The following is a 26,472-nucleotide window of genomic DNA, read 5'->3' as shown; positions in this document are numbered from 1 at the left end:
TGACCCAGGATCAAAACAATGCACACTGGGGAGAAGGGTAAACAAAGCTGGTCCCCGAGCCTCTGCATACATTTTGGCTTATCTTCTTCACTGGGGGCTTTGGGTTATTGTCCCAGTGCTGCCAGGGGAATGGTAATATCCACGTAAGAGCTGGGTCCATGCCCTCAACCTCTCCCTTCCTTCCCTAACCTTACTGGCAGCCCCAAACCCCGACTCCCAGCGCTCTCGAACTTGGAACTTGGTGTGAAGGTCAAAACCTCCGTATACCCGTCGGAGAGAGCTCAGGTGACACAAACTACCATGATGGTCCAGAGAAGGTGAAAAAACTCGGGCTCCCAAACCCAAGACCAAAGCCCAAAAGAGCCAAGCACTGGGCTTGGAACAACCCAGTCGCCACCCACAGGTCTGCGAGCTGGAACCAATGCCCTTTCCGTAGCGATCGGCGTTGACAGTGTGAGAGACACGCGACCCGGCGCCCAGCACCGGCCTGTGCTTGGGCCTCCTCCAGCCCCGCCCCTCCCCCAGGGCGCTCCAGAGGCGGAGCGGAGGATCGGAGCGGGCGGCGACAGCAAGAGGCGCCGCGAGGGCGGGCCGGGGGCGGGGCGGGGCGGAGCCGCGACGGACTGCGGAGACGCGGCGGCGCACGGGGCGGTGCAGAGCGTTCTCGGCGCTGGGCTTTGCGGGCGGGTGCGGGCGCGCGCGGCTGCGGGGCGCTGTGGCGGGGGCCGGGCTGTACGCTAGCCGAGCCGGGGATCCGGGCGGGGAGCAGCCACGGCGCCGCCGAGGCCAGGGGCCCGCGACGCTGCTCACAGCCTGGGCGCCGAGTAGCCGGGCCGGGCCGGAGCGCGGGCGGCGGTGGCGGCGGCGGTGGCGGAGCAGCTGCGCCCCCCGCCCTCCCAGGCCCGGCGCCCGGGCCGCTGGCGATGGTGACACATGCGGCGGCGGCGCGCCGGCGGCAGGACCATGGTTGAGCGCGCCAGCAAGTTCGTGCTGGTGGTGGCAGGCTCGGCGTGCTTCATGCTCATCCTCTACCAGTACGCGGGCCCGGGGCTGAGTCTGGGCGCGCCCGGTGGCCGCGCGCCCCCCGACGACCTGGATCTCTTCCCCACGCCGGACCCACATTACGAGAAAAAGTACTACTTCCCGGTGCGCGAGCTGGAGCGCTCGCTGCGCTTCGACATGAAGGGCGACGACGTGATCGTCTTCCTGCACATCCAGAAGACCGGCGGCACCACCTTCGGCCGCCACCTAGTGCAGAACGTGCGCCTCGAGGTGCCCTGCGACTGTCGCCCGGGCCAGAAAAAGTGCACCTGCTATCGGCCCAATCGCCGCGAGACCTGGCTCTTCTCTCGCTTCTCCACGGGCTGGAGCTGCGGGCTGCACGCTGACTGGACCGAACTCACCAACTGTGTGCCCGGTGTGCTAGACCGCCGAGACCCAGCAGGTCTGCGTTCGCCCAGGTGAGCGTCCGCTGCGGGCGAGTGTGATGGCGGGGGGTACCCCTAAACCCCGGGCCAGATCTGCCCACTTTGCTCTCTTGGGGCCCCTTCCGATCTGCGGTATCCCAGGGTCCCCATCTCATCTGCCCCTGCAGCTGCCACTCCTGACCTCTGATCCCTCTTTTCACCCTCTGTTCTGTGCTTCTCACCACTGGCCTCTCTGCGCAGTGCCCAGACTTCCTCCTGGGTCACTGCCCGCTGCTCTCTCTCCAACCCACTTGCGGTGCACTGCCGGCTAGCCTGAGAGATAAACCTCGGGGGGCTAAAGGTCTAGGCTTCGCTTTAGAGGCAGAAAAACAGGTGTGTGTGTGTGTGTGTGTGTGTGTGTGTGTGTGTGTGTAGCCCGTACCTGTCTAGTGCTAAAAGTGGAGCAAGAGAAACGAGGTTCCTCTTCCTCTGCACCTGTGGTATCTCCAGGCCCTCCAGTGCCTGCCAACCTGGGGAGGAGCTGCCAGGAAGGAAAGGGGTGGGCTCTGCCTGCCGGTGTGTGCAGGTAGAACAAAGGCCCGTGTGACTCGCGCTGAAGACAGAGAGAAGGCAGCACTACCTGGCCTCCCCAGTCTCAAAAGTGGAACAAAAGCCTCCAGTTGGGGACTGCCTTCCCTAAAAATCAATCCACCGGCCAGATTAGGGATAGCTGAGACAGGCAAAGCTACTTGTGCAGCCAGGGACCTTCCAGCAAGGCCCTTCATTCTCCTCCTCGTCTGGGGGATGTGGCTGAGGGCCAGCCCCTCCGAAAGCACTTTGTAAAGTTGAGATTGTAGCCGGCTTTCTGCTGGTGCCCACTGGTCCTTCTGGGATTCTCTTCCCCTTACCCCGCCCCAGCCCAGGCCCACCCCACCCCACCCCAGGAATTAGGGCTTCTTGCCTGCCTTTGTTTCTCTTCCATATTTACTGTAGGACCGAATTTACAGATGAGCTAGGAAGTGGGCGTGGGCAAGTCTTGACTGAAGTCGCTATTTTCTTTGGTACTGCCCCAAAGGGGGCAGGAAAGTGCTGGCTCACCGGTGGGGTTAGGATACTCCAGGGTCCAACCAGCCTGGAGCTGTTTGTGATCCACAGCTCTGCTTGCCTTATAGTCCCGAGGATTTATTTCCCAAACTGCCTGAACACTAGAATGCTGGAGTCCGGTGATAGATATGCACGGTGCCCACCCCTAGCAGTTCTGAGTCTCAATGGAGGTATTCCATGGCCCTAATCTGGACCCAGAATCTCCTTTCCAGGCCTTGAAACTGCTTCCTGTCCACATTAGCTCTGCTGGGTACACATACATATTTCAGTTACGGGACCCATCCCAGTGGTTCAACCATGCTATGCTAGAGTCTGGGTCTAGCCATAGCAGCTGTTCACTGGTCCACCAGTCAAGGCTGTGGGGGCCCAGTGCTGGGCACAACCCAGCAGGCTCAGGGAAGCCCTCTCTGTCTGCAGGATGTGGGGCCTGTGACAGTGGGCATCCTAATTATAGGAGATCCAGTCAAACTGTGCATGGTGCTCTAAGGGCTATAGAGAGACCAGAGCTTTGGGGTGAGCCTACCCCGCATGGACCACACTGGCCACAGATTGTAACCACGGTGTTCTTCTTGCAGCCCTTTGGGTTCCCAGAGTGAAGGACCCTGGTACCCCTTGGCTAGAAGTTTATCAGAGGCTCGGGTGGCCTCATGGCTATGAATGGAAGGAACAGGGGCTATGGGTGGCCCCAGATGCTGCTCACAGGCCTCGACAGCCTGCAGGATACAAAACGCAGGATGGGCTGCTAACACCCCCCACCCCAAGCCAGAAAGTTGCTGACTCAGCAACAGTGGGCTAGGTGGGGGAGGGGCCTCTAGGGCCCTTGGTTCCAAAGCTTCTAACTGTGCCACCCCAATAGGTGACACTGGGTTCCTCTGTTACACTCTTCACCGTGTTTTACTTGTTTCTTTCTTAGGCACTAGGTATATAGCCTTTTTCCCCCAAAACTAACCTAAGAGACTTTTACATATTGAACTCCTCCTGGCTGCACCTGAGTTTCCCAACTGAACCCTATCCCTGGCAAGAGCTGTACTCCCATAGGCCCAGGGATCCCCGTCGCTGTCAGGGTTGACGGGCATGATGGCTGGTGTTAGGTGGCGTTCACTGTCACCCTTTAAGGCCTGTTCCATCCCCAGGCTCCTTGCAAACTGGGGTGGGCCTTCTCTTCCTCTTCTTGCTGCCCTCAGGGTATGGTAGAGCTTGGACACATGACTCTCCCCAGCTACCAACCTCCCCATGGCACATCTGCCTGTGGCTGCTCTGAACTGGGCACACATCTGGGTGACACAGGTCCTCCACTCCTTCCTAGGTTTGTAACTTACAACATCGCTTGGTACTTCCTGCCTCGGTAGGGGAACAGGTGTGTGAGCAAAGCATTGGAGGTTTCTGTGGCCTCTGTCTGCTACAGATGTCTCACATCTGCTAGCAGAAGCCTGCGTGCTTACAAGACCAGTCTAGAGAGACAGAAGGCTTGCTGGCTGGCCTTGGACAGATGGAGCTGCCAGGGAATGAGCGTCAAGGACCATTGGCACCTGGGCCAGTTCTAGTCTGACAGTGTGACTATCTGGGTCAGAGAACCCTAACCCTGATGGACACAAAATGCCCCAGGGGGGGCCAGTGAAGCTCACAGTTGGTGGCTATGGGCTCAGTTTGGTGACATCATTGACAGGTAGGGTGGGAGGTTTGGGTGCCACTCTAGGATGGTACCAGCAGTCCAGACCTTCTGGGTCTGGAGTCCTCCAGGGTCCAGTAGTGAGGAAGAGGAGGAGTCTGGCATTATAGTAAGAGACCTTGAGTCTCTCACGTGTCCCCTTCCATTATGTTGATGATTTTTTGTGACTGAGCAGGAAGAGAAGCCCATATTCCCCTCCCGTGGTTTTGCATATGTTGGGCATCTGGAAAACCTCAGTCTGTGGCAACTACAGCCAGGCGGGCCCTCTGTGAACCCACTCTTAGCTGCCATGTGATAGAATGAGAGCTATTCTCTTCACTTCTGTAAGGAAGTGTCAAGTAGACACTCCTGTGTGCAAATATTTTGCACAGCTTCGATTTCCTTTGTAAATTCCTCTGAGGAGGATATCTGAATGCTTTGCAGCTCTGGAGAGTGTCCACGTTCGTTTATTCTTGGGGACAGCCTTGCTTTGTGCTTTCTAGCCTGTGCCATCAGAGTACCCTTCCCAGCTGCCACCTCCCTAGGATCAGGATTGTGGTTTTAAAAAGTTTTCTTGGGCTAGGAATGCAGCTGAGTTGATAGAGTGCTGGCCTAGCATGCAGGAGGCCCTAAGTTCTATCCCCACTACAATATCAAACCAGATGTGGAAGTGTATTCCCTACTTCCAGTACTCCAGGGAGTGGGAGCAGCAAGGGTCATCCTTGACTATGTAGTGAATTCCAGCCTGTGCTACATGAGACTGTGTCTCAAAAACAACAGTAACAAAGTTTTTCTTTTCCTTTAAAAAGTAGGCCCCAACTTGGAAACCACTTTTATTTTTTAAGTAGGAAGAGAAAAACTATTTTTACATTATACTTATTGTGTGTGTGCACATGTGTGCGTGTGTGCATGCGTGCATGCATGTATGTGTGTGTATGAGTGTGTGTGCATGTGCCTGCCGTGGATATGCATCAGAGGGTAGAGAACAACTTCTGGAAGTCAGTTCTCTCCTTCCACCATGTGGGGTCAAGCGATCAGGCCTCAGGTTTTAAGGCAGGCATCTTTTATCTCCAGAACCATTCTTACTGGTTCCCCAACATTTGTTTGTTTGTTTGTCTGTATTGTTGTTTTTAGTGAACACAAAGTACTTTATTTTATTGTAAAGCCCCACCCTACTCATAACTTTGAGGACATGGCTGTGTCCTGTCACCCCAGTTGTCTCCCTACCTGCTTAGGGATGTGTACAGCAAGGGTCAGAGGGCAGACTGAGGTACTGGGGGTGGGGCAGCACTTGTCCAGAGCTCTTGGTGATCATCTCAGTTGGCCCTGTGTGTCTTGCTGGCAGTTCTGTCCACAGTGTGATAATTTTGATGTTTTGGCCCTTTAAGAGATAGAGCCTAGGTGATTTGGTTATTTGAGGACACCTTTCTGAAAAAGGATAGGGAGATCCCAGCTAGTTCTTGAAAGAGTGAATCTGGGCCTTTCTATGGATGCTCTGTGGCTTCTTGCCAGCCATGTAACCTCTCTTGCACACGATCCTGCCATGATGTCATCTCTGCACAAGGCCCTCACTAAATCTGAGCTTCAGCTGACATCATGTCCTTGAACCTCTAAAAACCGAGTTAGTCAACTTTGCTTTGGAAAGCACCCAGCCCCGATTTCATTACAGCAGTGGAACACAGCGTGAGATAGTCCTTAACGCCCCCGTGTAAGCAGCTGTGTGAACACTGGCCCATTTAAATTCATTGATCGAAGTGCCTAAGCCTGGAAGGCCTGGGGCAGCATTTGGATATCTGTCCATCCCAAGCCCTGTGCCTCAACCAGCCCCCTACTGCCTTCTGCTCCTGAGAATGACTGTCCCTAAGTAAGAAAGGCAGCCATAGATTCAGGCTGTATAGGCTTTCCATACCTAGGCAGAAATGTACTATACACTTGAAACTTGAGTCATCCGGCTTACTAGAAACCACCGATAGCCTTCACCCATCACAGCAGGGCTGGAATCAAGCCTTGTTCCCTTGGCTCTAAAAAGGGAACACCACACCTGTGAGGTCTGCTGATGGCCCACTGAGACCAGCCGCGGTGACACACAGCAGCTTCCAGTAGTCTCCCCTGCATGGCTGGATTGTTCTCCAGTAACTCCTTAGCACCAGGCTGCCCACTCCATCAGTATCCTAAGAAGGGCAGACAGGGTAAGAGGCAGTGTTGTGAAACCGTGGCCAACGTATCTCTGTCTGCTTGGCACTCTACACATAAGTGGGAAAGCCAGAAGCCACGTACCTTTCCATTCTTCCTCTGTTGTCCCCAATGCAAAGGACTCAAGAGGTGTTTCCAGAGTACACACGAAGCCACAGAGAGAGCCGGAAGTGACTGTCACCAGGGCTCCCTATTTACCTAGTATGTTTGAAAAGAGTAAAGTACAAGAGACCATGTTTTGGAGAGCAGTTAGAGAGGGGCTGGTCAGTTCATCAGGCCAGACTCCAAGCTGAAGCTTTGAACAGTACCACCCAGGCTCTCCCCACCCACTGAATAAACCGTATGCCCTGGAGATAGGTACCGCTGCACCCTCCTCCCCCATTTCAGGAACTATCAACCAGGTCATATGACTTTTATGTCTGTCATCTTTTAAGACTTTTTTTTTTTTTTTCCTTTTGGGGAACTCAGCTGCCTTCTCTTCCAAGTAAGACTTGGTTATTTTTGCTTTTGTGTTGAAGGGAGAGTGTATTAGGCTAGAGGTTGAGGGGAGGAGGACTAAGGTCAAGGCACACTGACCAGTAAAGGTTACAGGGTCCAGTGGGAAGTGATGTGGGCAGCAGTGTAGGGCAGGCATGTTGCCAAAAGCTAGCCACAGGGATGACTAGGGGCCAGAGACATACCTAGAGATGGCCTAAGTGGAGAGAGATAGCCCAGGTGTTAGTGTCTCATCTGCCTTAGAATTCAGGCCTGTCATTTGCTGACTGTTGAACTCTTAGCCTTGTGTGTTCCAGACTAAAATGCCCCTTCCTGCTTTAGTATTGTCCCAAGTCCCCCGAGTACAGGGTCTGTCACTTTGTAGAAATAATATGTACATTCCCCCACACAGGAGACAGCTAAAAGCCAGTCATTCCTAACCTCTGACTGGAGAGTCTCTGGAGAGACGAGACTCTCCAGCTTCCAGATAGTGCCCACTGGAGACAATCAAACCTGGCTTGTATAAGCCTTCTCCCCTCTACCACTGGCCCCTCTGAGGCTAGGCCTGTTCTATGGACACTTGGCTAGAGGCACGAGTCTACACACCTATTATCCATGAAACTTGTCACGTTGAGGAGGCTTCTCTACCCTCTATGACTGGCTCATGCTCCTCTAGAGATACTATCTACTTTTGGAGGCTCCACCCTATTCCCAGCTTCCCCGGGTTATTCATTCATTGACTGCACTGCAGACTTTGGCCTGGGCAGCCTCTCACAGGAGAAAAAAACCTAAGTTCCAGGAATGTTCAGATCCTCCATACACACAGGGCTTAGGTGCCAGAAAGAGGAGGGAACACACAGTAACCTGCCTGACTGTTCATGTCCCAGGGGCATGTGTTCTGTAGGGTTCTAAAGCTGGATCAAAACTAGAGGGAGCCTGTAAGCTAGCCTCTTCTGCCTAGTGACCAGAGCCAGTGACTCTGGGACTCAGTAAACACATCTCCATTTTTGTGGTCGAGATATCTATCCACCACTGGGGTCTAGAGAGGGACCAATGACCTCCTGGAGCACCCAGCTTGAGATTGTACCCACGTATCGTGGGAGGCATAGCCAGTTACGACCCCTTGAGTTACACAGTCTGCCAACAGAGAGTGCCCAGCTCCCCATCTGGAAAGCAGGCTGTCTGTGGCACCATGGTGGGCATGGCTGAACAGGGGCCTTGCACATAGGCGTGGAGCTTTGGAGGGAAGCCATTCCCCACAGCCCGGCATCTGGCCCAGCTTTGAAGGCCATGAGCCATGCAACTGCTTCTGTTTGTTTACATGGATTGTTAAAAGGCCCAGCAGCGGGGACATCAGCACAAATCAGTAGTTGTCTGAAAAGATAATAAATAGATGGATTAAACTGGGAATTAATGGTTTACAGAACTGTAAAGCACAGAGGTCAGTGGCCAAAGTCATCTACACCCCTGGTCATGAACGGGAGCGAGCTCCTTCCCTCTCATGGTCAGGCTACTTCAACATGGGGTTCTCCACCAGTCAGCCAGGCCACTCTGCAGAAACTGTGCTTGCCACAGGGACCCTGCCATTCCTGCATCTGGAGTCAGAACAGTGTAGGCTCCAGTTTGGCTGCTCCCTGCCTGGACCACTTGAAGCCTCATTTTCTGTCTCATCAGGGGTCAGGTGATAAGCTCTATTCAGTCCAGCCAGGGGGCAGGTAAGGACAGGAAGGATTGTGACTGCCCAACAGCAAGGGAGCCAGCTCAGGAGAGACAGGAGAGCAGGAGCTGGGTTGGGAAGCATCTTACAGGGCCATACTGAGGTAATATCAAGTAGGTGAGCAGCCCAAAGGTGGTCCAACCAAGTACAATCCCGGCTTCACTTCATGGGCTTTGGAACATCTACAGAAGAGATGTCTCCCCTTCTTTAAATGGTCACCTTGACTGTGTCTGCCACAGGGGTACAGATCAGGACCTCTGCACACAGTTCCCCCATAGGTCTGTCTCTTCAAGAGGTTATAATGAATCTTGCCACTTCAGAGAACAGAAAAAAAAAGGGTCCTCCAGAGCCAGGTCTTGGCTTTACTCCATGAACTGGTGAACCCCGAGGCTAGCAGTTAAAGCCTAGGCAGGGTCTCGTGAGTATTCCAAGTTGTCCTTGAACTCCCAAATGTATCAGAGGATGATCTTGAACTGATGTGCCCTCTGAATGTTGAGATTAGAGACTGCCATGCATGGCTTTTTCAGTGGTGGGGATTGAACTCAGGCCTCTGTGTGTGCCAGACAAGTACTCTGTCACCTGAGCTACATCAAATGTGGAGACAGGCATATAGAGCCTGAGGTCTGCAGATCTCCTCTCTGTTCCTCTGAGATGCTTAATGGACCTGCAGGGACTGAGGGGCACACGGGTCAAGAAGGGCGACTGCCATGGGGCATGCCTTGGAACATGGCATTGGGTCAAGCCCAGGCTCTAATCACCTCACAGTGTACACTCCTACATAAGGGCACAGTGGAGAGTCTTGGGGACAGGGGGGACATCTACTGCTATCTCATTGTACACCTAAGGTAAAGCCTTCCCACATCCGCCACAGCCTGCTGTCTGCAATTTCATGATTCTCCTGCCTTCTTTATACTACCTTAGCTGCAACTCTCTTAACCCATACACTAAGCTGTTTCAATGTTGCAAACTTTCTAGGCCCTGTATCCATTTGTACTTAGCTTCCTGCAGCCCACTGTCTGCGCTCAGCCTGTCTCTGAGATGTATCCTTGCTGGTCCATGACATGCATATTTAATCCAGCCACCTCCCAGTTCAGCCCCCGTGGCTGTCTAGACACAGCTCCTGTTTTCTCGGCTTTGTTCTGTAAGCAGCCTGGAGGGAGCGTCATTCATGTTGCCTGCCACAGTGCAGCTTATTGAAGCCGCACCTGGTCCTGGTCCTATAGCCCTCATCCAGTAAGTCAGAGTATTCCATTCTCAGCCCGGAGCAGGCCCTGCAGACTAGGAGTGTACTTTATCCGCTATGAAATAAGTGTGAGTGACCTTGGGGCTCATACGTTTTCTCTGCCCGTGACTTGTGTCTTTAGCCTTGGTTTTTCTCTGTGGGGTCGTTTATCCTCTTCCTGTTGGCTGGTAGGGTCCTCTGTGTGTCTTAAGGCCAAGTTCCATGGGTGACCTGCCCAGCAGATGTCATCTCCTGCGTGTGCATCCACCTTTAACATGCTCTAGGCATGTGCCTTAAACCGGTACCTGCAGTAGCTAGAGGCCAAGCCTCTGTCCTGTTGCTGGGGTCTTGCTGATGGAGGCAGTCTCAGTCATAGGCTTAGATAGCCAAGGGAGTGGACAGATGGTGATCATATTACTATCTTCCTAACAATGTGAATACTCCAAGGCTGCCTTCAAAAGTATTCAGCAGGGCCCAGATACGTAAGCTAACGCCAGATAAGCCAGCAGGGTCTACTGCTGCAGGCACCATTTATCAGGATCTCTGAAAGACTGAGTTGGAAGAAAGGACCTTACAGCTAAAAACCAGAGCCTGGAGCTGCTGCTTGGAAAACCCAGGCTCCATCTCTATGCATGGAAAGGTAGGCCTAAAAGGCCTATCCATATTACCCACACCCTGACTAGGATACTGCTTGTCTGCATCTGGTACCTGGCCCTGCTTCCCCCCCCCCCCCAACCCCCCATCCATAGGCAGCACCATCTGCTGCAGCCATACCTAGGACTGGCCCCTACATGATGCTGCTTTGTGCAGGAAGCTCCTGGCACTGCCCTCCCAGAAGAGGAGCTTATCACGGGATGCCCCCACACACACTGATGCCTCACTCCACAAGCCTGGGACAAGAGATCCTGACAAAGTGGCCCCCCTGAGTCTCTTTCAGACTGAAAATTAGAACACTTCGGGGCTCGCAGAGCCCAGGGGACAAATGTAGACAGTTGCTTCTAGCTCCCGGGCAGCAAAGAAGAACATCTCCCTCCAAGTCAGCACTAAACCTCCCAAGTAAATATTTACCTCTCTGGAGCTTTGGTGTCCTTGGGAAACAGAGACTGGAGGCACTAAGTTTTGGTGTTGACATCACCATGGTAAGAGTTGAGATGGATGTCCTTTCAAGCAGGGAAATTGGGGATGTAAGGTATAGTATGAGCTTTCCTGAATCCTAGACCTCGGGGAAGGCTTTGTCACAAGCACTTCTAGAAATGGGGGACTTGGGGAAGGCACCAAAGAAGGACACTGTAAGGAAACCAAGGCAGAGAGGCTTTGTCTAGACAGATGGTAACTGTGACCCACAAAAAAACCTCACTTAGTACCAGACTTACTTCATCCAACTAGGAGCCCCACTCTGCAGACAGTGTACTGAGGAACAGAGAGCCTAAATAAATTGCCACATAAGGTCATTCATGGCAGAGCCGCAAGCTTGTGGCTCCAAAGTCCCCTGTATCCCCTGCCCATCCTCAGTGACAGACAGCAAGGTGGCCTCCTTACCAGTGGATCTAGGAGTGGCTCCTGCCAGGGTCTCAGACTTACCATACTATCTGTCTGTGATAGGGACAGATGTGGCCAGTCATGGCAAGGCTGTCGGAGGCCTGGTTGGAGGTTCCTGACTGACTGACTACCAGGTTCCCAAAGGGCCTAGCTAAATGAATAACTGCCCCAGTTCATTAGATGACATGGTGACTCCCTAGAGATCAAAGTCAGGGATGGAGTGAGCAGAGACTCTCCCTAGTTATCTAGAGGCCTTTTTAAGTATATTTTTTTAAAGATTTCTTCTTATGTTTTATTTATATGATATGTTTGTTTCTCTGTGTGTGTGTATGCCAGGTATGTGCGGGCGGGTTTGGAGGCCAGACCTCAGAGGAAGGCACTGGGTCTCCCGGATCTAGAGTTAGAGGTGGTTATGAACCACCCATTGTGGATACTAAGAATGAAACTCAGATCCTCTGCAAGAGCAGCAAAAGGCCTTAATTCCTGAGCTCTTCCTAGCCTCTAGTTTAATTTTTTAATCTAATTAGGTGTGGCATGTGGAGGTCAAACACAAATGGTTCACTCCTTCCACCATATGGAGTCCAGGAATCAAATTCAGTGGTCAGGCTCTGTGGAAAGTTTACCTGCTGAGTCTACTTGGTAGCCTGAGTCTAGAAGTGTCTGTGGAAAGAGAGGCCCTGCCCAGGCAGACGTGAAAGAAAATGGGCCACAAGGAGAGTGGGTTACAGCTCCTTTCTGTGAACAAAGACTTTGGTGGCCATGCCCAGGTTGGCCTGGAGGGGCTCGGGTTTCCTCTGCCACCTCTGTTCTTTGGATAGGACTGAAAGTAAGGTGTGGGTTGTTTTGCTCATGGGAGTCCGGGCACGCTTGCCAGCCCACCTCCTGAACTCTGAGAAGGTTCACCGCTTCCCCATCATGCTGTTTATAGCCATGAGGAAGTCGAGTCCTGTGAGGACAGGTTTATGCCTTTGCTTTCCTGGAAGCTGGGCTGGCAACATGCCCAGCAGAAAATGCAGCTTCTGTAGGGGAGCAGCCGGTTTTAGTCACATGGTAGGAGTGGTACCAGTAGGCCATCTGAAGCAGAAGCACGTCTCAGACACCCAACTCTCAGGGAGCCGGCTCAGAAAGGGACTCACCAAGGTAAAGTCAGTCTTGACAGGCATACATGAAGTGCATATCAGACCATCAGCCTTGGATCCAGAGCCCATCTCAGCAGCCTGGGACTGTCATGTTAAACAAAGTTTTAGCAGAACTGGGTGTGGGGTGGGAAGAACATTTATTAGAATGTCTGAGTAGTTGACATCAGATTGTGAGCATGCTAGAGAGGCCAAGAACCCAGAGCTGAATCCAAGAGGTGATTGCCTCTGAAGGCCAGCAGATTCCTAGAACATCCCTGGTCTGCAGGCTGTGCTGGAAGCAAACCAGGCTGGGCTCTGACGTCAGTGAAGAATCACTGCCCCACCAGGAGTGATGGCAGACCAGCAAGCATCCAAGCTTTCCCTCTGACCTCTCCACATCTAAGTCATCACTGGAAGCTGAGGAATAATCTGCTTCCCTCCGCTTCTGGAAATGTCTTCCTCGACCTACCCAGATGTGTCACTTAGTAAGATTCCAGATGCAGTCGAGTCGACAGTCATCACAGGTATCTTTCTCTGACTCAGTCTGCATCACAGGCTAGGCCCCCTCTTCTTATGGATTCCTCACTTTGCTCACAGATGTTGAGAAGACGAGGAGAAGCCATGCAGCCAGGGCTGAGGACCCCCTCCCACACTGCAGCACGTGACTCTCTGACGTTTTTTAATCTACGAGTAGCACCATGTGATCTCCACATGGCACAGGCTCCAGACAAGAAATTGTGTGCTTGGGGGATTTGAACCTAAACAGACTAGTTTAGCCAAGCAAGCCCCTCCAGATACCATCACCCACCCTCCCTCCTCTGTATCCTCCTGCTGCTTCAACCTTGCTCTGGCTAGTCACTGTGTCCCTGTCTCATTTCCACACACATATGTTGGTCAAGATGGGACCGTGTGTGGTCTTGGCTTAGTACTGCGTGCATAATAGACAGGTGGAAGAGATGACCTGTGGGTGACCCTGTCCTTGTAATACATCACAGGAATTTTGCCAGCTGGTGATAGGAAGGGTTACCGCAGAGCATAGGGTGATAATGCCCTGCACAGGGTGTACTTGATAGTAAGAATGGCAACCAGTGGCCCTGCATGAGGAGATAGATGCTGAGCTGTTATGGTGTGGGGTCCTCTATGCTAGACATGTGTGTGTGTAGCTGGCTACAGTCTGTGCTGCAAGAGCCCAGCTGGGACACAGCCATCCTCACTGCGGCCCTCTGAGATTCATATCCCAGCTGCAAGCCGGAAAACCACTAGGAGTGCATGGGTTCATCATGGTCCCAAGCTGGTCATCAGAAGATGTGCTAGCCCAGGGTCTTTCCAGAGGCCTTTGTTAACATCTGTTTCCAGGGCTGCCTCTGAGGGATACTATACTTTTACATTCCATGGTAGATGCTTAGTTTTTTTTTTTTTTTTTTTACTTACCCTGCATATGATGAAACACCTGCTCTTGGAACAGCAGTGGGCTCTGCCTTGATGGCCTCATGCTCCTCTCCCATCTACGCAAGAAGAGATCAAGCTCTTAGAAGGTTGGTGCCCTCTGGGCATGGCCAGCAGTGTCCCCAAAGGGTGGCTGCACTAGTTCTCCAGAGAAGCAGAACCCATAGGCTGTAGGTGTGGGGAGACTGATGAGAGTGGACTTGTGGGAATTCGCTCATGTGACCATGGAAGCTGCATTATTTCAGGGCGTGTTCTCTGCAAGCTGGAAATCGAGGGAAACCATGGCTTGGTCCAAGGCTGAGGGCCTCTGAACCTGGCAGCCACTGATAACCTGAAGTGATAGCGCCCAACAGCAGGAGGAGGGTACCTCCCGGATGCTGAAAAGCATGTACCCATCCCTGCTGTACCATTTCCTTATGTGCAGACCCCTTGGCTGTTCATGTGGTACCTAGCCATACTCAGAGAGCCTTACCCAGTCCACAGATTCCAATGCTAGGCATGCTTTTCCATCCCTCTGGGAGTCCTTAGTGCAGGCAGGTGACACCTAACGTTGGTCACTGTAGTACACTTTGACACAGTATCTAGGGCCAGATACAAAATCAAGTTCCCCATCAAAGTAACCCGGTATTTCCAGACACCTGGAACAAGCTGGACACAAAGACTGTATGAGATGGTCTGTGAGCCTAGGAGGCAGGATGTGTTGACTGAGTAATGTGTTAATACTGCATACTGTGGAGAGCCTCCACTTGGTCACCAGACACCTCTGCGGTGCCCTTCTTGGATCAGGGAGGGACTTAGACTCCTAAGGGGTTACCATGCATTCCTGAGGAGGCACAGAGGGACCGGGAGAAGAGGGTGTTGTGGGTGCAAGCCTTCTCAGCTGAAGGTTCAGTGAGGAAGTAAGCACATAGACATTTTTCTAGTCTTGATTGAACAGACCTAGCTCTCTGCCTTCCCACCAGCAGCACCCTCAACCCCTGATCAACATCTGTGATCTCGGGTCTTGCAGCACAACAGCTGGCCACGGAGTGGCAAGACCAGGAGCATAGAGAAGCCCTTGAGGGAAGAACGCTAACAGAGAACACAGGCCTGGCTGGAGCCCCAGTATTCAGAAGGTCCACACCCAACTCTACTGTGTACAATGGTGTCTACTTCCTTTGTCAGTATGGACTGACTTTAAGGCATAGCAGAAGGATCTTCTAAGTGGTCTCTGTCTGTCTGTCTCTCTGTCTCTCTGTCGTTCTCTGTCTGTCTGTCTCTCTGTCTCTGTCTCTCTGTCGTCTGTCTGTCTCATTAGACCTGGGGTGTGGGTGTGGGTACTTGCCTTTAATCTTCCAGACCCAGCCAAGACCCATAAGGTCCTAGAAAACCCTTGACTGCCTCATTCTGCTGCTCCGGTGAGCTAGTATAGAAACAGATTTGCCAAGCCTTGAGAACACACCTGTGATTCCCTGGGATCCTGCTGGGGACTGGGCTACGGCGGCTGAGCCACAAGTCTCACCTGCATATATGTGCCCAGTGCAAGGCCTTGATAGATTCCTGGGATAAAGCAGAGGCCAACAGCACAGGACGAATGCTCTCAACGTCCTCCATCACCCAGACACCTGTGTGTGCATGCCTACTCATGCATGCACCCACATCAGCTTGTGCTTTGCAGCCAGTAGTCACTCAAATATTCCATAGTGAGAATCCCATTTGTCCTTACAAACACTTGGCACTCAGACATTTCCCCCTTGCTTGGAATTACTTCCCACCAATGCCTGCTAAGAGCTGAGCAATTTTCCGCTTGATAGCTGGGCAGTTTCTGCAGCCTGGCCCCTCCTTCAGAAGCTCTCTGGACAGCCAGGATGTGGGAAGATATGTTTCAGGGATTGACCTGTCACAGCAGTAGGTGGGCTGAAACCTTAGTCCAGGGTCAGGTCTCCAGGCCATACAGAGACTGTTACTGATGTGTGTGCATTTGAAAGCTTGGCTGGTGTAAGGTGATGTGAGTCAACGGCCTCCTTTCTTTCCTGGGAGAGACGGACTCATCTAGGAGGATAACAAGCCTTGTGTCTTAGGTGAAGTGTGTGTGCTGTCCTCCTCAGAGCCAGACAGGAAGGACAAGGACCAACAACTGGGACAGCATGAAGAAAATCCACTGAGCCTCTGTTGTAACACCTCAGAGGATAGGCCTAAGGTCCCACCTCTGGCTCCTACTGTTGGGACAATTGGAAGGCAGCTCTCAGCACAGAGTCCTGGGGCGTGCACATGAGGAACAAGGCGTGGCTGACAGTCTTAGAATGCCGTTCACCTGTGCCAGCCAGCCCCTCCTTTCCAGGTGTTACCCTGGCACAGAGCCATCACCAATGGGACCCTGGGTGGAGAGTCACAGGGAGTCAGTTGCCCTTCTTTCTCGTCAGGGAGTGGCCTGCAGGAACAAACAAATGGAAGTGTGCAGGTATGTGTCTAAGTGAGCATCCCGTACAGCCTCTGCTTGGTCCTAGGGGTCTCCAGCTTTGCCCCACGTACCTATGTGAGAGAATGGGGATGGGGAGCAGCCCAGGCAGATCCCATGTTTCCCCTGGTTACTGAGGTCCCCCCAGGGAAGCAGCTCCTGGAGAAGGGTACCTCCTTTCCTGTGTTGCCCAGAGAGCTCCAGGACCCACGCCCCAGTATTCAGGATTGGTTGTGGCCACTTCTCTCTGGGGATACCTGGTTTTGAATCGTTTGCACAATCTATATGTGTTAACCCCTTGGCCATTTAAGTACCTTTGTTCATATGCACCATCCATCTCCAGAGCATCTTCAACTTCCCAAATGGAAACCTCTCTCCAGGCCTCTAGCAACCACAATTTGACTGTCTTGAGCAACCTGCCTCCTCTGGATACCTTATATAAGTGGGAATATATGATGGCATTTGTATTTTGGTGACTGGCTTTGCATAATGGCTTCAGAGATTATAACATGCTTTGCATATGTATGTGTTTGTTTGTGCATGTTTTCACATGTTTGAATGTGCAGGTGTGCATTCATGTGTAAGCCAGAGGCTAACAGCAAGATTTCTTACTGAATAAGACATCAGGGGTCTTAATTACCCTCTACCTCAGAGCCTGAGTCAGGGTTTCTCACTGAACCTCGAGCCTGCTGATCTGGCTAGCCAGCTTATCCCAGGAATCCCCTGTGTCTGTCTGTCTGTCTGTCTGTCTGTCTGTCTGTCTTCTGAGCCCCACAATTGCAGACACACTGCTGCCTGCCCAGCCTTTTATGTGGTTGCTGGGGATCCGAACTCCAGGCTTTGTGTTTGTGTGGCAAACATGCTACCCACTGAGCTGTCCCCCAGGCCCCAAATTCCCTTGTTTAAGGCTGACAGTGCCCCGCTGTGTATACATGTATGCTGCATCTTGCTGGCTTGACTTCTCGAGCCTCTGCTTTCAGTTCTTTGGTGGTATGCATCCAAAAGGAGAATTCCAGGATCATGTGGTAAATCTCTGGCCACAGGTCTTCATTATCTTCCCAACAAGAATGTGCAGGGTTCTAATTTCTCCTCTTACTTGCCACCAGTTCTTATCTTCTGGTTGCTTTGTTTTATGTTAATGGCTCCCCTTGCCCAGGCTAGAACACAATAGCTGTTCCTAGCCCATTCCCACCATCAGCTTACGAGCATAGCACACTGTAGCCTCTGACTCTGGGCTTAAGCAATCCTTTGCCTTAGCCTCCAAGTACATGGGACTATGGCTGTGTACCACTAACACTTGGTTGGCTGGTTTTTAAAGTCTCCATACTGATTCATATGAAGTGGTGCCTAATTGTGGTTTTGAGTATATGTCTATGCATTCGTTTGTGTGTGTGTGTGTGTGTGTGTGTGTGTGTGTGTGTGAAGGCCAATCACAGGTATCTCCTTCCATTGCTCTCCATGTTTCTATTTGTTTAGTTTTACTGGTATTTGTTTTTACCTCTTTGAGACAGGATATTATTATGTATCCGGGGGCTAGCCTGGAACCTGCTATGGAGACCAGGCTGCTTCCAACTCACTGGGATCTTTCTGTTTCCACTCCTAAGTACTGGGATTAAAGTGGTGTGCCACAACACCTAGCTTCTACCTTATATTTTTGAGACAAGATTTCTCACTAAACCTAGAGCTCACCTACTGGACAGACTGGCCAGCAAACCCAGAGATTCTCCTGTCTCTGCTACATGCCCAGTGCTTGGGTTCCAGGTATGTGGCACTATACCCTACTTTTCTTGGAGATTGGAACTGGATCTTCGTGCGTGTGCATCAATAGCTTTACCCACTGAACCGTCCCTGCAGTCTTCTCACTGGGGTTTGGGTTAGCAGTCCTCTTTTTTGTTGTTGTTGTTGTTGTTGTTGTTTTGTTTTGTTTTTATTTTTATTTTATTTTTTTTATCTTTATTGGATATTTTATTTACATTTTAGATGCCATCTCATTTCCCCATTTCCCCTCCCTAGAAAACCCCTATCCCACCCCCTTCTCCTTTTTGCTTTTATACTATTTTTTTTTTTAATGTTAATCAAAGGCGTTATAAGTTTGGTAATACTCAATAACAAGATGCCCATACAATCATAAGTGTAATCCAATACCCAACCTAGGCATACCAACTACCTTTGACTGGCGGAGATACGAGAACATCTGCCTACATGTTCCTCCCCCCTCTCTCTCATCACCTAGCTTCTCCTCTTCTCCTCCTCTCCTTACTACTCCTCTTCCTCTCTTTACTCCTCCCACCTTAGCTCCTCCTACATATCACCCTTTCTGTTAAAATAAAACTTTTCTCTTAAAATACAATTAGAGCATAACTATACCAATTTGGGTCAGAAAGGTACAAGATAGACCTAATACCCAGTCCATCATTTTGTTGACTAACCAGAACCTCTGTCATCTCTCCTAACTAAAAGACTTAGTTCTGAACCTGGCTTTTTTTCTTGGCTTTAGAATGAATGTAAGCTGAAAACCATCCTCTCAAATTTTTTCTCTCAAAGTAAATAGTCGGGATTGGCTATGAGACTATAAGTCTTCAACCCCATCAGAAATCCAGAATGACTGGGTTAACTGAAATTATGAGAAGCACAAAGCATAGCTTCTAAAACTTAGCCAATTTATAGAGACCGCTGAAAACCTGGATAGTCCCTATACTACAAAACGTTGGAGCATCCAATCTTCAGCCTTCTGGCCCAGGATCATCTGACAGACCTAGTGATGCAGAATTATTAAGGGCTGATTACTCTGTCTAAGCAGATATAATCAGTTGACTATTCTGCAAGAGTGTCCTTTTCTGGACAGTGATTTGTCGGGCTAGCAGTTCTCTTATGCACACTGCTGGGGAACATCTTGTTTCTTCTTAGATATTGAATATCTCTGGAGAAATGTCTATTCAGCTTCCTTACCATTTTTTGATGGGTTGTTGATGTTTTATTAAGTTGTAAGAGTTCTTTATATATGATGGATATCTGGATATCAATCTATTACCAAATACAACATTTGCAAATATTTTTTCCTAATCAGCAGATTGTCTTTTCACTCTGTTGATGACTTTGACTTATAAAAGTTTTTAATTGCAATGAAGCCCAGTTAGTCTTTCTAAGAAATCGTCACCCGGTCCAACCTCATAAACTTCCCCCAGTGTTTGTTTACTTTTTAGCTCATTAATGGTCAATTCAGCATTGGTTTAGATATGAAGACAGGCAAAATTCCAAGGGCTCAAAGTACAGACTTGCCTAGCTTATACCAGGCCCTGGTTCCAATACCCAACCCTACAAGATGGGATGGGGTGATATCTTATAATTAAGGTTTCTACTGCTATGAAGAGACACCATGACCACAGCAACTCTCATTAGGGTTGGCTTATTTTTTGAGAGTGTTAGTCTATTTTCATCATGGCAGGAAACATGGTGGCATGCAGGCAGACATGGTGCTGGAGAAGGAGCTGAGAGTTCTACATCTTATCCACAGGTGGCAGAAGGAGACACCCCCCCCCCCCAACTAGGCCTAGATTGAGTATATGAGACCTCAAAGCCAGCATCCACAATGACACACTTCCTCCAACAAGGCTACATCTTCTAATAGTGCCACTCATTCAAACACATGAGTCTATGGAGGCCATTCCTAGTCAAACCACCACAGACAATAAGTTTTAAATTCATTCTGTAGGAAAATGGTTGCCTAGGTCTCCATCCCTAAGAATGATCTTAACATCTTTGTTAAACTATTGTGAGTGGCAGACTTTGTGTGTGTGTGCGCACATGCGTGGGTGGGTGGGTGGGTGTGTGCATGCAAAGTGCATACTTGTGTGTCTGTGGAATATATGCAAATATATATGCAAATATATATGCAAATATATATATACTTCTTTGAAGGACTCCTTGCTGTTCCATGTCTGTCTCTGTGCCAGTGCCACATGTTTTTGAGTACCACGATTTTCTGGTTAAGTTTGTCCTTTAACTTGCCCTTTATGACATACTTTGGTTCTTTGAGATGTCTTCCATGAGACTCCAAGATGAGCTGGATACGTAGAAAGCATCTTGTAGTTATGAGTGGTATAACGATCTGCCGATCTGTAGATCTGGTTAGGTCTTCTAATCCATCAGCACAAGTGGCCACTTCTGTCCATTTCAGTCTTCACATCTGTCTGTCTTTCATGGTATACGAATCTTCCCTCTCCTTGGTTAAGCTTACTCTTGACATGGCTGTAAACGTAGTTGTTTTGTTCATTTCCTTCCCAGATTGTTTATTGCTAGTATATAAAACCGCCTTAAATTGATATCCCACAACATTGCCAAGTTCATCAGTTGGAGTTTTTCTCCCCTCCCGTTGTTTGGGGTCTTAGGCACATAAAACAGTTCCTTTGCAAACATGACTTCACTTGTCTCTTCCTGTTTGAATTGCTTTTATTTCTTTTTCTTGACTATTTCTGGGATTGTGTTGACTAGAGTGGGCAAGTGGATGACTTTGTTTTATTTCTGATGCCTCAGAGCCCTTTCCCAGCGCTTCCCCTCTCCCTCCTTGGTTGTTAAGTCCCATAAGCCAGTGCGCAGGTACTCAAGAGGATTTAACATCCCATACTGGTGACCTGAACCCACCCTCATGTCCTTGTCTTGGTTGAAGTCTCCTGAGCCTCAGAGACCTGGTTTATCAGGGAGCCTTGTGCAGGGTGCCCAAAGGCTGTAGAGGCTCCTGAGTCCTGGGCTGCAACAGTCCTGGGCTGCGGACCTGGATACCACAGGGTCTCTAACCCAGCCAACTGCAGTTCCAGGGCAGTACAGGAGTCAGTACAGAACCCTTTACACACTCAACAGCAGGCCACTCCCCTGTGGGTGGGAACCTACCCAGAGGGAACAGCCCAGAGGACTCTAGAGCCCCTGGAGGGGTGACAGCCACAGTAGTCTATCCAAGCCTTTACCTAGCTTTTTGTTGTCTTGCTCTTTTGTAAGAAAACTCTGTGTGTGTGTGTGTGTGTGTCTGTCTGTCTGTCTGTCTGTCTGTCTGTGTGTCTTTGTGTTGGCTAGTCAGTTCTTGTTTCCTTTAGAGTATCAGGCCAAGGCTGATCACAATACCAAAAGGGTATATGTCCAGGAAGGGAATTTGACACCTAACTGGGGCCTGCCTTCTGCTCTGCTCCCTCTGCACCCAGACCCACCCTGCTTCGCAGGGCCAGGATGCACACACCCAGAGGCTGTGACCTTAGGAGACAGGAACCATCTCTCAGGGTGCAGCTCTCCCAGTTTCTATTCTCTGGCTCTTCTCAGTGCTCTGACCACCTAGGGCTTCCCTACCCGCAACCCAGTGCTTGCTAAAGACAGTCACTGCTAGTGATTTGCTCTCAGCTTTAGGGAGTGGCTTTGGGATTGTTGGCCAGTGGGCTTCATGCCAAGCCTCACCTCAGAGGCTTAGCTGAGGCCTCATTCTGCCCAGGCCCCATGGGGCCAGACTAGCAGAGAAACAATGCAGGAAAGAAAAACAACACAGCTCGGCCTGGTGTGTACAGGGCCCTGAAGCAGGCCCTGGCTCAGAGAGCAGCACTCCTTTATAAGACAGGTGTAGAGTGGAACCCTTGCATGTGTGGCCTGTACTGGCTTCAGAATAGCATGGCGAGGTATGTGCTGTGGTGTATGTGTGCAGTGCTGGGGTGGGCCCCCATGGACGCTGTACAGAGGTGTGTAGCTGCACCAAGGACTTCAGGTGCTCCCCTGGGTGATCTGTAGGGCCCTTCTTTATAAAGGAAAGAGAGAGAAGTAGGATTGGGCTTTATAAAGGAAAGAGAGAGGTAGGATTGGGGGGGGGGAAACATTTGCAAACATGCTCGTGTGCAGGCAGGAAAGAGAGAAGAGACTCCACAGAGCTGTCCTTTGCCCTCCATATATGCACCATGGCATGCACACACACACACACCATATACAAACGCACACCGTAATAGTCCTATAGATTTAATTAAAATGAAACATGACATGAGCTTTAGTGGTGTCCCAGTAACAGAACTGGGACCTACCTTCTAGAGCCCCTCAGAGTGCTGGCAGGGACAAGGTTTAGGCAGCCTTTCCTCAAAGGGGCATGTGACCTCAAGTGTCACCTATACCCAATCCAGGGTGTGAAAGGGTCTGTGTGTTCCCAGGGGCACACCCTTTGCACTTGAAACTGATCAGAGTTCTACACTGACAGTCCCCCTGCCCCCACCTTGAAGCATAAGGAGACAAAGCCAGTGGCAGCAGACACAGTGGGATCATGTGGCCACAGCATGGCACGGGAACCCTGAGCTGTAGCTCACTGCTCTTGCTGCGTGAGGTGGACACTGGATGACTCACACTCTGCAATCCAGGACTTGTGGTGCCCTGCTCCATGAGAGGATTCTCCCCTTCTCCAGACCTCACACATCTCTACATAGCCCAGGGGCTCAGCTCTCAGAGTATAGGGTGCACACCTCTGATTCTCAGCATCTGCCTGCTGCTGGCTTCCTACCAGGAAGCATGGTAATACTCTGTAGCTGCTGGTGGGCCTGTCCCCCATCACAAGAGAAACAGTAGTGGCAGGGATAGATGAAGGGCCAGGCTGCAGCTCCCAGCTGCAAGCTGCCCTCAGTCTCACCTCCTGTCTTAGGCCTCTCCTGGATGAGTTGAGCCTTGTTTCCACTGGGAGCCTGTCAGCTGACACCACCCCACATGCTCCTCCCACTGCCCATGTCAGGAGCTGAGCCTTTAGCCCTTGGCATCCCAGTCTAGGGTCTAGTGCTCCCCACCCCCACCTTGCTCGTCCTCCCCCATACTTGACAGGATAGCCAAGGCCCCTTTGCTGACATTGCATATTAACACAACCGTGTGTCAATCTGCGCATTCAACTCTTAGCTTCCCAGAGGCATTGAGGGCCCCAGCATCCTGCCCAAAGTGAACTCTCACAGCGACCCCCAGGAAGTGTGGTCCCAAGGCTGCTGGAAGGGGGAAGGCCCTTTTTTTCTGGGTAAGCTTTAAATCCTGGCATCTCTACCCTGGTGGGTGTGGTCGTGCCCACCCCTGACAGAGTGTCTGGAGGATAGATGAGCCAGAAGCTTAGAGCATTCCTGCCATTTCAGAAACCTCACTACTCCCAGCCAGAGCAGGTCAAAGCCATGGGGCCCATAGCCATCCAAGCCTGTGCCTGTCCAGGCCAGCCTGGATGATCATCTAGATCCTCTTGGCCTGTCTTAGTGTCGGAGGAGGGCCTGGGGCACTGGCTGGGCTAAGACCTATTGTGCCTGCTCTGCCTCCCACTTCCTTGTTCTAGCTGCTCCCTGTTAACCCCTTCCTTGTGGGGACTGCCCCAGCCAAGCATAAGCCTGACTTCTCAAAATACTTTAAGGCCTTCTAGGCTACACAGTCTTCCACACCCTCCTTGGGATTTAGGAGCTTGGGAGAGGAGTTTGTGGTACTGCTCAGGCCAGAGTTGAGCAGGGGTGGAGGACTGAGAATACCTTAGTATGTCCTCAGGCAGAAGTAACTGTTGGCATGCAGGTCAGCTGCAAGGCTGGCCCTGTCCCATGGCTATCTCTAGCCCTCCCACAGAAACAGAGGAAGGCACAGAGGATTGGAGAGGCCCAGCCTTGCCCATATGCACATCCTTAAACACCCTGCCATGGGCTAGTGAGATGGCTCACTGGGTAATGGTACTGGCTAGAAAACCTGATGGTTTAAACCTGGTCCCACTTGGTGGAAGGAAAGAACTGACTGCCCTCTGACACACACATGCATATTACACATACATGAATAAACATCCTATAGACAGGGCATACAGCTCTGCTCCTTAGAGAGGTCTGTCCTCCCCTAGGCAGGGTACTGGCCCCTGGAGGCCCTAAGGCCCGGTGTTGCAGCCAGAGCCTCCCTGAGGGTGTTGAACTGGGCCCTGACTGACGCACTGCTGAGGTCACTGGTGCACTGGAGGCCAGGCCAGCCCAAGGAGGAAATGGGTAAGAAGGCTGCTGCCCACCCACTACCACCTCCGGCCTCTAGGCCGCAGTCTCTGTGAACACATACACAGCTTAGCAGCTAGGACCCAAGACCATTGGGAGTGAAGTTGTCCACCTTGTAGTAGGGCTTCCTGCTGCCCAGGAATGTCTGCACATAGAAGGGACCCTGGACAGTGGTGCCGCTGAATCCTGTATTACCTCACATCAGCAGGGAGTTAATGTGGGGAGCATGGTCACATTTGACCTGTGTTTGAGGAATTCTCACTTGATGGGAATTCTGTATTCCTACTTTCCGGGGGGAGGGGGAGGCTGCTTAAAACTGAAGAGGCATTCTATTTTAGCAAATATTCCTGAATGCCTATTGAGATCTATAGTCCACAGGGGAGCCTGGTGTGATACTTAATCTTATTGTCAAGTTGTTGGTTTAGAATCTCCATGGAAACAAGCCGTTGTGCTTGTCTTTGGGGGAGTGTCTAGATTGACACTCCCCCAAAGGTAGGAAAGACACGTGCTCCTTCTGGTTGGTACCATCCAGTAGGCCCAGGTCCTAGAATGACGGACAGAGCAAAGGGGGCTGAGCAGTATCCATCTCTGCTCCCTGACTGTGGGTGTGATGTGGGCTGCTGCCTCACACTCTTCCTGCCCTGCCTTCATCGCTGTGATGGACTGGGCCTTCAGACTGTTAGCCTGAGTAAAGCCTCCTTCCTTTTAAGTTGCTTTTGTTAGGTATTTAGCACAGCAACAAAAAAGTAACCAATGTGCCAGTCAGAACCTGACCCTGGCCACACTACAGTATCAACATGTTCTCTTGGAGATGAGTGGATCGGTTGACTGTGATGAAATTGACTGTGGTGTCTTCTCTTGGTCTGTCTGAGTTTTAACATTACACTTCTGTTGGCTTCGTAATATGCCCCAAAAAGCGTTGGCATCTCCTTTCCTGTCCAGGAGACAACACCTAAACGTTGGATAACCTATTCTTTTAATCTATTCTTTTATGTCAGTAGAAATAAGTTGGCATTTTTGTAGGAATGTTTCCCCCACATTTTTCTTATTTGGAAAAATACCAAATCAGAAAGGATGGTTTAATAGGTACAGTGCTTACAATACAGCCTCAGGGCCTGTGTGAGAGGGTTCTGGCCCTCGGAATCTGTCTTAGTCAGGGTTTGTATTCCTACACAAAAGAAAAAAAAAAATCATGACCAGGAAGCAAGTTGGGGAGGAAAGGGTTTATTCAGCTTACACTTCCACATTGCTGTTCATCACCAAAGGAACTCACACAGGGCAGGAACTTGGAGGCAGGAGCTGATGCAGAGGCCATAAAGGGTGCTGCTTACTGGCTTGCTTCCCCTGACTTGCTCAGCTTGCTTTCTTATAGAACCCAAGACTACCAGCCCAGGGATGGCACCACCCACAATGGACCCTCCCACCCTTGATCACTAATTGAGAAAATGTCTTACAGCTGGATCCCCTGGAGGCATTTCCTCAAGGGAGGCTCCTTTCTCTGTGATAACTCCAGCTTGTGTCAAGTTGACACACAAAACCAGCCAGTACAGCATCCACATGAAAAGCTGGGCATGGTAGCATAGGCCTCAGTCCCAGCACAGGGAGCACAGAGGTAGAAGGACCCCTGGGGCTTATTGGCCAGCTAGTCTAACTGCATTGGTGAGCTCCAGGTTCAGTGAAATACCCTGTCTCAAAACATAAAGGAGAGAGAGAAAGACACCCGTTTTTGACCTGTGCTCTCTACACACACGTGCACACACAAAATCAGATCTTCACTGCCGAAATAATAATGAGCCCTCACTGAACCATCGGTATTTTGTCTTATTTGTGCTCATGTATGGAAAACTCACTCAATTTCCAGATAGACACGTGAACTTGTAGATATAAGTGTACTTATATGGGTGTGCACATCTGTTTATATGTATATATGTGTTTGCTTTAGGTAAAAGCCAGCCACACCTGTTCCTTGGTATGTACGCTAAGACGTTTAGGAAATTTTATTCTGAAGTAGATTCTTCTCTCTATAGCCCAGGCTGGCCTCAAACTAGAGATTCTCCTGCTTCAACCTCCCAAGTGCCAGGATTACAGACATGCGCCACCACATCTGTAGCTTGTAGGAAGATTTTCAGTTACTTTGATATGGGAGTTAGGGGCAGGCACGGGTGTGCACGTGC

General features: G+C 50.8%; 1 protein-coding gene and 1 long non-coding RNA gene across 2 annotated transcripts in view; one reads left to right on the top strand and one right to left on the bottom strand.

Moving 5' to 3' along the window:
• The first annotated feature begins 662 nt into the window (after positions 1-662).
• Hs6st1 (heparan sulfate 6-O-sulfotransferase 1) overlaps positions 663-26,472 on the top strand; it is a 39,290-nt gene continuing 13,480 nt past the window's right edge. Inside the window, exon 1 of the mRNA XM_034521610.2 lies at positions 663-1,460. Within this exon, the coding sequence (XP_034377501.1) occupies positions 934-1,460 (527 nt within the window). The 5' untranslated portion in view covers positions 663-933. The remainder of the gene's footprint in view (positions 1,461-26,472) is intronic.
• LOC143434843 (uncharacterized) lies at positions 5,405-6,548 on the bottom strand. Its single transcript, XR_013104654.1, has 3 exons — positions 6,436-6,548; positions 6,200-6,329; positions 5,405-5,539 (listed from the first exon to the last, which is right to left on the bottom strand). It is a non-coding gene; the product is annotated as an uncharacterized LOC143434843 (long non-coding RNA).

The sequence above is a fragment of the Arvicanthis niloticus genome, chromosome 17 (assembly GCF_011762505.2).
Source record: "Arvicanthis niloticus isolate mArvNil1 chromosome 17, mArvNil1.pat.X, whole genome shotgun sequence".
NCBI lineage: Eukaryota > Metazoa > Chordata > Mammalia > Rodentia > Muridae > Arvicanthis > Arvicanthis niloticus.
The sequence above is the reverse complement of the archived record's forward strand: the minus strand, read 5'-3'. Positions and strand labels throughout refer to the sequence as shown.